Consider the following 14,859-nt stretch of genomic DNA (forward strand, 5'->3'; position numbering starts at 1 on the left):
CATGGCGACTCACTGACTCAGCTTCTTTCTCCCAGCATCCTGTTCTGTTTTCTCCGCCTACCTAAGGGCTGGCCTATGAAATGGGCCTAGGCAGTTTCTTTATTAATAAGAAATCATTCCCACATCAGTAGGCATTTAGTACTATGAACTTTCCTCTTAACACTGCTTTCATTGTGTCCTATAAATTTTTGTATGTTGTGTGGTCATTTTCATTGAATTTTAGTAAGTCTTTAATTTAGTAAGTCTTCTCCCTTTATTTCTTCCTTGACCCATTGATGATTTAGGTGAGCATTAATTTCCATGTGTTTGTGGGCTTTCTGAAATTAGTATTGTTGTTGGATTCTAGTTTTAAGCCTTGGTGATCAGATAAGATACATGGGGGTTATTCCAATTTTTTTTTTGTATCTGTTGAGGTTTGTTTTGTTACCAAGTATGTGGTTAATTTTTGAGAAGGTTCCATGAGGTAATGAGAAGAAGGTATATTCTTTTATGTTTGGATGGAATGTTCTACAGATGTCTGTTAAGTCCATTTGAGTCATAAGATCTATTAGTTCCCTTATTTCTCTGTTAATTTTTTGTCTGACTGGCCTGTCCATTGGTGAGAGTGGAGTGTTGAAGTTTCCCACTATTAGTGAGTAATGTTTAATGTATGATTTAAGCTTTAGATGTGTTTTTTTTTTTATGTATAGGGTGCCCTTGTATTTGGGGCATTGATGTTCAGTATTGAGATTTCCTCTTGATGGATTTTTCCTGTGACTAATGTGAAGTTTGCTGCCTCAGGCCTGCTCTGGCCTAGGTCTGCTGTGGGACAATTGTCTGTATTCTGTCAATTATATTTTAAATAAACGCTGATTGGCCAATAGCCAGGCAGGAAGTAGAGGCAAGTCAATGAGAACAGGAGAATTCTGGGAAGAGGGAAGCCCATTCCTCTGGAGTCCTGACTCAGCCACAGAAGAAGCAAGATGTGACTGCCCTGCTGAAAAAGGTACTGAGCCATGTGGCTAACATAGATAAGAATAATGGGTTAATACAAGTTATAAGAGTTAATAAAAAGCTTGAGCTAATGGGCCAATCAGTTTATGATTAATGTAGACCATTGTATGATTTATTTGGGACTTAACAACTGTTGAAACCGGGAAGGACAGAAACCTCAGTCAACATAGGCTGCAGGCTCAGTTCTGTTCCTGTGGACTTCACTGCCTCACATGGGCTCTAGGCTAGGTCACTGGCTCAACAAGAATTTTTTTTTAATGGAATGGTTAGTTTGTTCTACATTCCCTGAGAACTGAGGATGGTATGGGATATGAAAATAGCAGGGATTGTTAAGAGCCTTAGATAAAGTTTAAGAGTTCTGGGCAGTAAACTCTAGGCAATTATCTGACCGAAGAGAGGTTGGGATTTTAAACCAGGGGATAATTTCTTGGAGAAGAACATTGGAAACTGTCTGGGCCTTGTTGTTAGTGGTGGGAAACACTTCAATCCACCCAGACATCATTTCTACCCAAACCAGGAGATATTTATCCCATCTGACTGTGGGCATAAGTAAAATCAAGCTGCTTGTCAGTTCCTGGAAGGGAACTGGCCTTCTGGATGGGAAAAGGGAAGCTATGATATTTAGACTTGGGATCTGACTTTTGACAGACTTTACAAGAGGCAGTGATAGCTTTTAAGAATTCTAAGTCCTTGGGGGTGGATTGGAGGTGAGCATTGACAAAATGAAACAAAAGTCTTGCTATTAGGATGAAAGAGCTGATGTGGGCAGACAGAATTTGCCAGGTGTCAGGGGTGTCTGGAAGAATGTGGGTTTCTTTTTTTCTGTTTAGAGTAATAACGTTTTGGGTTGGGGTAATAGTTGCTCTCAATTAAATGACCTGAGAGATAGACAGTTGTACCTTAGAAGGTGATACTCTATAGCCCTTTTTGGACAAGAAATTTAAAAGAGTGGAGGTATTATTTGGCTAATGTTTAAGGATGTAAAGCAAAACATCATCTACATACTGTATGACTGTACACTTGGGGAGAGACAATGATAGTAGATCAGAAGCTAAAGCCTGACCAAATAGGTGTGGGCTGTCCCAGAATCCTTGGGGAAGGATTGTCCAGGTGAGCTGTGTAGAGAGGTGTCAGGGTCAGTACAGGTGAAGGCAGAGATTGAGAGCTGAGAGGAATAGAGAGAAAAGTATGTGAGAGAGTTCTGTGAACAAGAACGGAATGTGTAATCTGACCAGCCCTTCCACAACTATCTCTTGCAACAGGAGAACTGCAGAGAACTGCAGGCAACTTGGTTTGGTCAGGGTTGGGTTCCTTAGCAGCATGTGAGCGCATGAGAGGAGAGGTAAAAGTGGGTGCTAGAGTTGGGTGGCTGCCACAGCATGGCACCAGAAAGGATGAAGGGTCCAGAGGGACTGATGGAGTAGTTGATGGGGAGAGATGTAGTGAGGAGCTGGTAGGCCTGCCTTTCATCCTGCCCAGATCCTGCACAGCTAGCTTAACACCCGGAAATAACAACACACAAATTGTATTCTTTTAAACACTGCTTGGCCCATTAGCTCTAGCCTCTTACTGGCTAACTCTCACATCTTGGTTAACCCATTTCTTTTAATGTGTGTAGCCCCACGAGGTGGTGGCTTACTGGGAAGATTCTAACCTATGTCCATCTTGGGCCAGAGCTTCATCACGTCTGCATCATTGCCTTCTTCCCAGCATTCTGTTCTGTCTACTCTGCCCACCTAATTTTCTGCCCTATTAAAAGGCCAAGGCAGTCTCTTTTTTAACCAATGAAAGTAACACATAGACAGATGACCCTCCTACATCAGAGAGAGATAACTGAAGAGGTAGAAGTAGCTGTCTGCTGTGGTTGGAAAGGTGGAAGTTCATTAGCAGGGTCCAGAATTGAAGTGGGGTGTTCCTCTGACTTAAACTGCATAGCCAGGAACATGTGAGCAGGTGAACATCTTGGAAGAAAACAAGTCTTAGAACCTAGATAGAAAAAGGCTTGGATATAAGAAAACTTCATCTATCTGCCTGAGTACTGACAGTATTTAGAAAGCTCTCACAGAATATCAGTATCTAAGGTGCTGTTAGGTGACCACTTTAGATTATTATCTAAAGGATACTTTGGCCATATTTTTGAGCAAAAATGAACAAGCATGGGAATCTGCAAGTAAGGCATTAAACATTGGGGTTTTAGGGTCTCTTAAAGACATCCCACGGGGAAGGTTGGACTGGTAAGTTTCTGATAAGTTTTTGAGAATTTGTTTCTCATGATTAAGAGTGTGAGAATAGTGAAAATGCCAAAAACCCAAGGCAACTAACTGGATGTTTCAAGAATAGCATGTGGGTTGAGAATTAGGCCAGGCCAATTTCAAGACCCATTGGCACAGGAATCGGAGGCCAGGACCACTCTGAGTGGTAGCAAGAGGACTACTTCCAAGTGATCTGCTCAAGTATTTGGCTATGAGAAGCAACTACAGGTAAATGTCAGTGAAGGGCTCAACTGTGACCTTGCAGACCCTGGTTGGGGGCATTCCCTTGTTTCTAGGAACACCAGAGGGTTGCTGGGAGCTCACCAGTCAAGTCCTTGGGTTTGGAGAAATCATTCAGCTGACCGGAAAGAAAAAACTCACCAACTGAAGGTGCTGGTGTGCATAGGAGTTGGTGGCCAGGCAGATGGAATGTGGGCTCTTGTAGAGAAACCTGGTTCAGGGTCCCGACCCCCAGGAGAGGGGAAATAGTAGAGCCTATGGAGTCTCAGCACCAATGAAATCACCTGGTGCTAGGATAGATCACTAAACACACAACGAAACCCAATTTAAGAGTTTATTAAGACAGAGAAAGACACATGTACAGGCCTGAGGAAGTTGGTTCCAGCTTTTAAAAGCCGCCTAGAGCATGCACACAAGGCCTCACATATGTGCACAAAGACTTTTTTAGTTGCCTCATGTGTAGGTGACATGACCATGCTACACATATTTATGTAGGGCTTGAGGACCCTGTGTGGCTTATGAAAGTTGCCTGATCACTTGTTAGTGAATGTGCGGCCCTCGAACCCAGAAGTGCCAGCCGGAGTGCTGGGTGATGGAAAACATAATAACAGAGACAAAGCTGTTTCCTTTGATCATCAGCCTGTTTTTCCACAGGCAGAATTCATGGGTCTATAATGCATGAAACTTCATTCTTCTTAGTTTCCATCCTTGGCAAATCTCACCTCTAACAAAGAGGGAGGTGACTTTTAGTCTATTTTTGCCTTTTTTGTATCTCTTATTAGTGCAATTGGCCTAATAATCTAAACCATTTCCCTAATCATCTTTACTGTCTTAACTACTTGATTCTTTTAGGCTAACTTGAAAAGTCCAGTTATATCGTTGATCTAACTTAATCATCATTGCTCTTAAAAAAATCATCTTCATTATGATCTTCAAGTAAGTTGTCCAGCAGGAGCACAGCAACAGCAAGCAGGAAGAAGCAGTATATAATCAAGGGACATTCTGAAGACAACCCTCCCTCCCCTACCCCATCATCTCCCCACCCCCATCCCACCCCCATGCCAGTGCTTTGCCTCTCCAGGGTTTAGCTTTGCTATTTGGTCAGTTGAACTCCATAAGCTCCCTTGCTGACTGTAGCTCCTCTGACGTGGGAGCTACACGTCATTCCCAAGCAGCCATTCCCCACTGCAGGCGACAGCAAAAAAAAAAAAAAACAAGTCTTTTCTCAAAAACAGGTTGAATGTCTGCTGTGTCATATTCTGTCTCTTCTCCAACAACAAAGACACCATCTCTACATCAAATCTTGTACACTCAAGACACTCCTTCCCTTAGTAGTCACAACACACAAGGCCTTTGGTAAATATTAGCTTCTGGACTATGGATGTCATTTTTGCCCCCATAAAGGTTGCAGCCAGTTTCTTCCAGTGGGAATTTTGTCTCATCCACCCTCATGGTGTGGACATTTGCTCATCTACCCGTGTGTCATGGGATGCATGGTTCATCCTTCCATGAGAGTGAGATCTGAGATTCATGGGATCATCAAGGTTAGGTAGTAGATTACTCTTAGTTTAGTAACTAGTAGACCCTGGGTCAAGTTGTGTTTCTTGCATTTCTGGTCTTTTTTCTGCCATGGCCATCCTTGTGAATGGGGTTTGCAGCACTCTTTCAAATAGTCGTAGGTGATTATAAAGTTGGTTTTTGTGGTAAATTTCTTTATTTTCCTTAAGAAATTCTCCAAATTGGCATTCTTACATTTATATTTTACAGGTAAAAATCTCCAAGGACAATGTCTCAGAATTGTCACCCATGTATCTCCTGCTTGGCTTTACTGCTGTTATGCACTGATCATCGTCCTCACTGGAGCTGTGATTGCACTTTCTGTGGCTCTGTCATTGTCAGGTGAGTGACATTCTCCAGATTCTGCAGCATTCTGTCCACATCCACACTGTCAGTTACACTTACTGTGCACTGTGAGCCAGGCACTGTGTGAAGGGCAGGAGAGAAAACACACATGTTCCTGTTCTCTGGGAACTTAGGGACTAGTGGTAAGATGCAGTGAAGGAACAGCATAGGCTGTGGTGTGCACAGGAGGCCAGGCTCAGCATCCCTGGGAGGAGGACATTCATCAACCTCTAGAGAAATACAGGAGACATGTCCACCTGGGGAAACTATTCAAGGCAGAGATCAAGGAGAGGAAAACTCAAAGGAGGAGCCTTAAGGAAGCTGCTGCTGCTAGGGGCAGGGCGGGCAGTGAAGAGTGGTATGGTTGGGGAGGTAGAAAACCCCCATAACCCATGGTTTATGTTAACATCTTCAACTATGGTGTGAAAATACTAAGTAGATTATTCCAGACATATGTGATTCTCAAGCTTCTAGTTTTAGACTATTCTGAATAATGTGATAAAATCTTTACAGCTTTCCTGTGATAGGTGGAGTAAATAATTCATGATCTTGTTTTATAAAATCAACGTTAGCCAGAGCAATGAATAATACACAAGTCAAACATGGAAACACATGCTCACAAGACTTAGGCAGTGTAACCTAAACTGTAATGTAGCTCTGAAAAGACTCAGATAAAAAGAAGTGACAGTCGACCTCAGTGCCATTGCATTTGCTCTTTTCATTAAAGTCTCGTGGTACTGGGCATAAGAGCTGGGGATGGCTATACCAAATTGCCTTCCACTAAAAATAAATGTGTGTGGGTTGTTTCTAGTATTTAATATTTCTTATCAATCACTTATTTCTAGGTTCAGTAGCCCTTGAAAAGAGCCAGGCATTCATTTTTATCTGTTAATGGAAGAAAAATGCAAATTTATGAAAGAAAAATGTTACTTTTTAACCAGTCCTGCATTCAGAAATTCTTACACACACACACACACACACACACACAATCACTCTATTGTGATAGACCCACAAATGAAGACATCACACTGCTCCATTAGCATAGCCACTCAAACACTGGCGGCCAAGTCCCAAAATCCTGTGTATGTCATTGAATTTCCACACAGTTAGAAAAGACATTCTGAAGCCATAAAGCTTTGATTATGGTTTTAGACTTTCACTGTATTTGCGTTTTTATACACTTATCGGCCACAAATTGGCAAAAATACCAGCAAAGTTGAAACTAGAAAAACAAACTCTTTATAGCCCTATTATTGGCTTATGGGCCCTTGCTGCATCCTGTCCTTCCTTGTCACCTTACATCACCCTTCTTTGTTCTCTGTCTATGTGTTACACCATGCCCACACTCACAGATGTTCACACTGTGCATCCCAGGCTGGGACAAGCATATGAAGGAGTGCATGGGGTCTCTTTCTTGCTGAGCTTGTGTGACTTTATTTAATATTATACTTTGTAGATCCCCCACTTATCTACAAGTTTCAATTTCTTGATGTCTGAATAACTTTCTGTGTTACACATGTACCACATTTTCATTATCTGTTCATCAGTTGATGGACATCTAGGTCAGGTCCATTTTGCTGCTATTGTACACAGGGCAGCAGTAGACATGGATGTGCAAGTCTCTGTGTTATGATGTAGTGTTCTCTCACATATGCCCAGGAGTGACATAGCTGAGTCACAAAAGGTCTGTTTGTAACTTTTAAAAGGAGTCTCGATACTGGATTTATCAGTTTATACTCCCACCAGCAGTGGATAAGTCTCCCTATTTCAGTAGAGTTCTGACATCTGCTGTGAGATTTCTTGATAATTGCCATTCTTATAGCCTCTAATGAGAGTGAGCATATATTCATATGGATTTAGTGTATACATGACATGATACCAGGAAGGCCTCAATCAAAGTTTTGGTATCAAAAACTATTAGATCATGCCATGCTGTGCATGCTGGTATTTTGCCATATTCAAATCCAGAGAAGTGAGGCGTTTTCTCTATTTGGTCATTACAAAAGCAGGATGTGATGCAGGATCACAGGAAAGGAACCTGTAGAATTCCAGCCACCAGGAGGAGTCCTAGTAGGATAATGACTGTGATTTGTTTAGGGTATGGTGTCTTTAGTCCCTGCACTCAGGAGGCACAGCCAGGAATTCTGAAAGAAAGAGACCTCAGGCACTCCTTCATATGCACGTCCCAGCCTATAATGTACAATGTGATTAGCTCTGAGTGTGAGCGTGGTGTAACATGTAGAAAGGAGAGCAAGGAAGAGTGATGTAAGGTGACAAGGAAGGACAGAATGCAGCAAGGGCCCATAAGCAATGAATAGGGCTATAAAATGCATTCAGATAAGTATAGTTCACAGAGTGAGATCCAGGCCAGACAGGGGGACATAGAGAGATTCTGTCCGCAAACTCAAAATACAGAGAAGAGAAGCATATCCTTAGAGTCCTACATGAAGGTTCTTGATGGGAAACCACCATGCTAGGAGGAGTCTCTTAGTGATCAGTAATGAAAGCTACAGTCAAACACACACCTCACAGTGGAGAGTGAATGCTTAGCCAAAGAGATGAGACACAGAAATGTTTATTTACGATATGTTTTTACACTGTGCATATTTTAGTAAGAAAAAAGAACCCGGCCATTGTGACCCCTGAAGCTGGGTGTGCAACCTGCCCAAGAGACTGGATTGGATTTGGAAGTAAATGCTTTTTTTTTTCTGAACACATAAGTAACTGGACATCCAGCCAGACCTCATGCAAGGAGCTGGGGGCTCACCTAACTCAAGCTGACAGTCTGGAGGAGCTGGTAAGAAAGGATTGAGAGTTCGTTTGTTGTTTGTTCCTGTGGGATATGTATTGCCTTGAGAGAGAGAGCTTAAAGCTGGAACATGAGGAAGGTTCCCATCCTAGGTATTGGGCACATGGGGTACATGTTAGCATGTGCCATTGTGATGGTAACACATCTGACTGTAGCACTGAGACATTCCAAAGATATTCAATCCTATAGTGCTAATAATAGTCAACATGCAAGGCCAAACGTCCATTTGAGAATCATGGTGGTCATGCAAGTCTTTGTCTGAGCTGGCAGGTGTTGCAAACTTAATGTGACAACTGTAACTATAGGCATAAAAAGGGACATTCTCAGCCACAGAAGGATAGGTGGTTGTCAGTGTTCTATGGATTATGGCTGTAAAATACATCCACTGAGAACTGAGGGTTATTTAGGATCCAAAGTTGATGACCCTCAGTTCAAAGTTCCTGCCATCTGGAGAGGCAGTTGTAGGACAGAGATTCAAGGCTCATCTGAAACTGAGAGACATATGTATTTGCTTTCTGTTTTTTTGACAGATTTTCCTGAATAGATACAAGGGAGATTCTGACCACTGGATTGGCCTGCACAAAGAGTCACGAGAGCAGCCTTGGATGTGGATAAACAACACTGAATATAACAACTTGTATGTTTTCAGAATGCTTTTCTTCCTACTGTGTTCAAGTGTGGTGACTGTGTGAGTTGTGGTTGTGAAGGGTGAAAGGTGAGTCATGTGAAGAGAACAGAACTGGAAAAGGAGAAACCCTTGGGTTGGAGGTGTGCTTTGGTGCTGGTTGTATGTTACATGCAACAACCAGTCCCCAGGAACTCCACATCCCAGAAAATTTACATGTGTTAGAGTCACCTTGTGTTGTTTCACTCCAAATCTTTATCCTTTGATGGCATCTGGGGAAGATGCCGTCTGCACTCAGCACTTGGAAATCTCTCCTTGATGATAACAGTCCTTGAGGGATGCAGACAGAACTGCTGATGGCCACCAAGGGCTGTGAAACCCCTGGAAGCCACTGCACAACTGCTGGACAGGACTTGTCAGACAGCTGTGTGCACAGCTGTACCTGTCACTGAAGCAGAGACTCAATGGGCATTGGGAACCTTATCTAAATCCCATCACCAAAGAGTTCCCAGGACAGCACTTGAATGTGAGCATAGCCATTTTGAACAGACCCATTCCACTGGAACAGTGAATGTCCATCATTAAAGACTTTTAGAATTTACTAAGTGCATTTTCTCCCAGTTCCATATGAAAAGTACTTCAAGGTAGAAATGAAAACCACCATTGGATGCTACCCATGATTGAAGTTCTTGTAAACATGGCAGCAAGCACCTGTCAGATTCTTTTAAATTGATTTTTATTGAGTTCCTAATTTTTCTCTGCTCTCCTTCCTGCCTCTCCCCTCCCCCATTCAACCCTTCTCCAAGGTCCCCATGCTGCCAATTTACTCAGGAGATCTTGTGTTTTTCTATTTTCTACTTCTGATATAGGTTAGACTTATGTAAGTCTCTCTTCATTTCCTCATTGTTGTCTAAGTTCCCTGGTATTGTTTTTGTAGGCTGGTTTTCTTTGCTTTATGTTTAAAAACCACCTATGAGTATGTACATGTAATAATTGTCTTTCTGTGTCTGGGTTACCTCACTCAAAATGATGTTTTCCAGCTCCATCCATTTTCCTGAAAAATTCAAGATGTCGTTATTTTTTTCTGATATGTAGTACTCCATTATGTAAATGTACCACATTTTCCTTTCTATTCTTTGGTTGAGGGGCATGTAGGTTGTTTCCAGGATCTGGATATGTCAAACAAAGCTGCTATGAACATAGTTGAGCACATGTCCTTGTGGCACGTTTGAGCATTGTTTGGATGGTATTGAAGGAAGGGTCTTGAGGAAGGCCATTTTCTAATTTTCTTAGAAATCGCCACACTGACATTCAGAGGGGCTCTACCAGCTTGCATTCCCACCAGCAATACAGAAGTATTCCCTGTTCCTTACAACCTCTCCAGCATAAATTGTCATCAGTATTTTTGATATTGACCATTCTTACAGGTGTAAGATGGAATCTCAGTGTTGTTTTGATTTGCATTTCTCTGATAACTAAGGATGTTGTACATTTCCTTAAGTGTCTTTCAACCATTTCAGATTCCCCTGTTAAGAGTTCTCTATTTAGGTCTGTACTCCATTTTTTAATTGGATTATGTGTTCTTTTGGTGACCAATTTCTTGAGTTCTTTGTATATTTTGAAGATCAGACCTCTGTCATGTAGGGTTAGTAAAAATCTTTTTCCATTCTGTAGGCTGCCATTTTGTCTTGTTGACCATGTCCTTTGCTTTACAGAAGCTTTTCAGTTTCAGGAGGTCCCATTTATTAATTGTTTTTCTCAGTGTCTGTGCTGCTGTCCTTTTCTTTACAGAAGCTTTTCAGTTTCAGGAGGTCCCATTTATTAATTGTTTATCTCAGTGTCTGTGCTGCTGGGGTTATATTTAGGAAGTGGTTCCCTGTGCCAATGCATTCAAGTGTACTTCCCATTTTCTCTTCTATAAGGTTCAGTGTTGCTGGCTTTATGTTAAGGTCTTTGATCCATTTGGACTTGAGTTTTGTGCATGGTGATAGATATGGGTCTATTTTCGTTCTTCTACATGTTGATTATCCAGTTATGCTAGCACCATTTGTTAAATATGCTTTCTCTTTTCCATTTGATATTTTTTGTTTCTTTGTCAAAAAGCAGGTGTTTGAAGATGTGTGGATTGATATCCAGGTCTTCTATTCAGTTCCATTGGTCCTCCTGTCTGTTCTTTTGACAATACCAGGCTGTTTTCAGTATGTAGCTCTGTAGTAGAGTTTAAAGTAAGGGATTATGATGCCTCCAGAAGTTCTTTTATTGTACAGGATTGTGCTTTTGAGTTGAACTTTTTCCTGTTCTTCTATACTTATTTGTAATAGGAGGGCCTGCTTGTTAGGGTTTCTGTCCTGCCCAGTCCCCACAGCCGGTAAGCCCCCCCAAAATCATATAGGTCTCCATAAGTTATAAACTGATTGGCCCATTAGCTCAGACTTCTTTTTTTTTTTTTTTTTTTGGTTTTTCGAGACAGGGTTTCTCTGTGGTTTTGGAGCCTGCCCTGGAACTCTCTTTGTAGACCAGGCTGGCCTCGAACTCACAGAGATCCACCTGCCTCTGCCTCCCGAGTGCTGGGATTAAAGGCGTGCGCCACCACCGCCTGACTAGCTCAGACTTCTTATTAACTCTTGTAATGTATATTAACCCATTATTCTTATCTGTGTTAGCCACATGGCTTGGTACCTTTTTCAGTGGGGCAGGTCACATCCTGCTTCTTTGGTATCTGTGCAGGACTGCAAAGGGAGCTTCCTGCTTCCCAGAATTTTTCTGTTCTCATTGTCCCACCTCTACTTCCTGTCTGATTGTCTCTCCTATACTTTCTGCCTGGCTACTGGCCAATCAGCATTTATTTAAAACATATTTGACAGAATACAGAATTGTCCTATACCACTTTCCCCTCTTTTTTTAACAAAGAAAAATATCCATTATCCATTTTTTGGGAATGTATGTAGAGTATTTCAGAATACTTCCTGCTGGTTGTGGGTGCTGATAGTCTTATGGGAACCTAAAGAAAATTTTGAATCATGATCAAGTACTGACTGGAATATTCTGTGAGGCTTGATCATCTCAGGCAGCATCTTGAATCCATTCTGGACACAGAACTCAGACATCTAGGCCATTTGTTCCTACTTTTGATTTCTCAGGTAGTCTTCCTTTATCAAACCTGCTTTTTCTCAACTCAGAATGAATCCACAGCCTCTCATTTCCTGTGTAAACAAAAGCAAAATCTCTTCTACAAAGTAACATCTTTTGACTCCAATTTTGAAGTCAAGGTATTTTCAAAATATCTATCTTGGATTAATTCAGCACCATTTATAAGCAAACATCTTTTAGCAGCTGTTGCTCCTTCCTCAGCATTCAAAAAATTCAAAGAGAGCATATTAACATTCAGTATCAAGATTCTCTGTGTAGTTTTCATCTTTGCGTGACTTTCTTTTAACATCTATTTCTTTTATTTTTATTTTTACTTTTTGAGACAGGTTCTCTGTATATCTTTGGCTGCCCTGGAACTCCCTCTGTAGACCAGGCTGTCTTTGAACTCACAGAGATCCACCTGCCTCTGCCTCCCAAGTGCTGGGATAAAGGTGCGTGCTACCACTTGAATGCACAGTGATCTGTCTGCCTCTGCCTCTCAGGAATTGGGATTAAAGACATGTGCCACCCCATCTTGAACTTGCAGAGGTCTCTCTGCCTCTGCCTCGCAAGTGTTGGGATTTAAGTTGTGTACCACCACACCCAACTACTTTCTTTTATTTTTTTTTATTTTAAGGTCTTTATCCTTCAGCCTGCATATATTTTTAACACACTGTAAAAATTTAAGGTTTTCTTTGACTTTGAATCTTTATTTTACTGTATATCTCTTTTTCTCTGACCACTTGAGTGTTTAATTTCCTAAACCATATAGAGAAGATTAAAGCCATGGCTTTGATAGCTAGATCCAGCCCATTTCTTAGCTTTCTGAGATTTTAGGCTAATGGTGGATGTACCAGCTGTAGCCATATTTATTGCCACAACTCTATGGCATTTCAAGGTCTCTGCCAGCAAGCAAGCTGCAGCAGTGTGCTCACAAACCACACTCAAATGCTCTGTCGTCTAGTCCTGGCTCAGGCCTAGGTCCTGGGAGGTCCTAGACTCATGCTTAGACCTACCAGGGTCCTGGCTTAGGTCTACTCCCTTGAAGGTCCCAGATTCACATCTGGACCCTCAGTGTTCTCTGGCTCTGGCTCACTTGCTCAGTGGTTACTTCTTTGTATCTGTTACAGTGTAGATCATTTACTCTGGATCTGGTTGATGTCTTAATCCTGATCTGCCAGTGCTCTGGGGCTGGAATGGCTCATGGCTTCTTCTCCTGGTGGAGCTTGTTCACTCTCTGTCCTAGGTAACTGGTTCAGTCCCACTCTGGTTCCGGTGGACATCACTGACCCTGGGTCAGGTCACTAGCTCAATCCTGGTCCTCTAGTGTCCTCTGCCAGTTGCTTTTTACACACAGTACAGGGTCTAACATAGATGAGTGACAAAGAGGAGGTCACCATATGAAACCCTGAGAATCGAAAAGTCACTAGGTGTAACACTAGTGTTGGTAATTCCTCATGGACTCTGCCTTTCTGTAATTCATGCTATAAACAAGCAGTGGACATGAGTGCGATATCATTGCAGTGGCAGACTCTGCAAAAATTTTATTTGTTTTTTTGTTTTAGGGTTCCCATCCGAGGAGACGGAAACCATGCCTACCTGAGTGACAGAGGGATCAGCAGTGGCAGGGACTACATGCAGAGGAAGTGGATATGTAGCAAATCAAGCAGCTATACTTTACAGTACCCAGTATTCTCACAGCTTGTGTAGAGTGTGTCAGTTCAATCATGAGAGATAACATGTTATCTGCAGTCATATTCTCATTTCTTTATCTCCTAAAATTATCAAAATCAATTCATAATGTCTTGTGACATCAGCGATAAAAAACTATCATAGAGGAGCATATTTACCAGTACTTGGGAGGTTATGGGTGATCCTAACTAAATAAGCATTTGGTATGGTTTTGTCCTCATATTATAAACCTGAATTAGAATCACATCAGTGTCAGTGACTTCTACTTCTGTCACCAGATAAAATTTTTTTCATTTCCTCTTCCTTTGAATGAGTGGTACATTAAAAAAAATGAAGGGAGGACAGGACTGAGCTAAGACGTCTGTGACACACATGGCTCCTGCAGAGGGCTAGAAGGGGAGGCACAGGACTGGAGTCTCTCTATCACCATGGGTATCCTGCGCCAGCCCGCTTGAAAGGTCTGTAGTAGCCCAGGAGGAGCCTCAGCCACTGATGCTACAGCTGCTGTACCCCAAGCCAGAGACGGAGTGAGGCCCTGCTGTTAGAAAGTCAGGGAAGAGTGGCCAAGAGAATGGCTGCATCTCAGGTAAATGTGCCCTGGCACATCTGTAACTTCTGTTATCAGGACCTTTTAAAAAATATTTGAAGATTGATTCACGATGGTGACTTGTAGGGTAAGTTCTAGTCCCAATTGGAAGTACCCTGCTGTGCACTTGCTCTCAGGCCACAGGTACAACTGTCACACCTAATGAGCCAGCAGAAAGGCCTTTACCAAGGGTAGAGAGATGTGTAGAGGCCAGGAGCTCTAGTGGATCCTGCCTCCAGATGCCCTGCCTGTTATGAAATTTGCTGCGGGTCCTGGCAGCTTGCGGCGGGTCCACAAATGGTGGTAGGACGTTGTTGTGTGCCCATTTGTCTTCTGTCTTCTTTGGAGGAAGTGGAGTGCTGCTGCTAGGAGCCAACCTGTCTCTTTTTGTTATGAAAGTTTTTTAATAATTAAATATTTAAATATCACATTCCCCAGATCTCTGAGCAGTTGAGGGCTGTTTATTATTTATAACTACAGTATAGAATCTGTCTGGAGAGTGGGTCTGAGCTTGACTGTACTGGCTCTTTTTTTTTTTTTTTTTTTTTTTTTTTTTTTTTTTTTTGGTTTTTCGAGACAGGGTTTCTCTGTGGCTTTGGAGCCTGCCCTGGAACTAGCTAGGTAGACCAGG

The 14,859-nt window shown here is 42.1% G+C and overlaps 1 protein-coding gene across 1 annotated transcript in view; it reads left to right on the top strand.

The window, feature by feature from the left end:
• The window catches only part of LOC101981182 (C-type lectin domain family 2 member E-like), a 20,459-nt gene extending 6,573 nt beyond the window's left edge, over positions 1–13,886 (top strand). The window contains exons 2-5 of the mRNA XM_005371942.3: positions 5,253–5,384; positions 8,000–8,184; positions 8,727–8,833; positions 13,516–13,886. Coding sequence (XP_005371999.1) covers positions 5,253–5,384; positions 8,000–8,184; positions 8,727–8,833; positions 13,516–13,660 — 569 coding nt within the window. The 3' untranslated portion in view covers positions 13,661–13,886. The remainder of the gene's footprint in view (positions 1–5,252; positions 5,385–7,999; positions 8,185–8,726; positions 8,834–13,515) is intronic.
• Positions 13,887–14,859: the final 973 nt, after the last annotated feature.

The sequence above is a fragment of the Microtus ochrogaster genome, unplaced genomic scaffold (assembly GCF_000317375.1).
Source record: "Microtus ochrogaster isolate Prairie Vole_2 unplaced genomic scaffold, MicOch1.0 UNK142, whole genome shotgun sequence".
NCBI classification, from domain to species: domain Eukaryota; kingdom Metazoa; phylum Chordata; class Mammalia; order Rodentia; family Cricetidae; genus Microtus; species Microtus ochrogaster.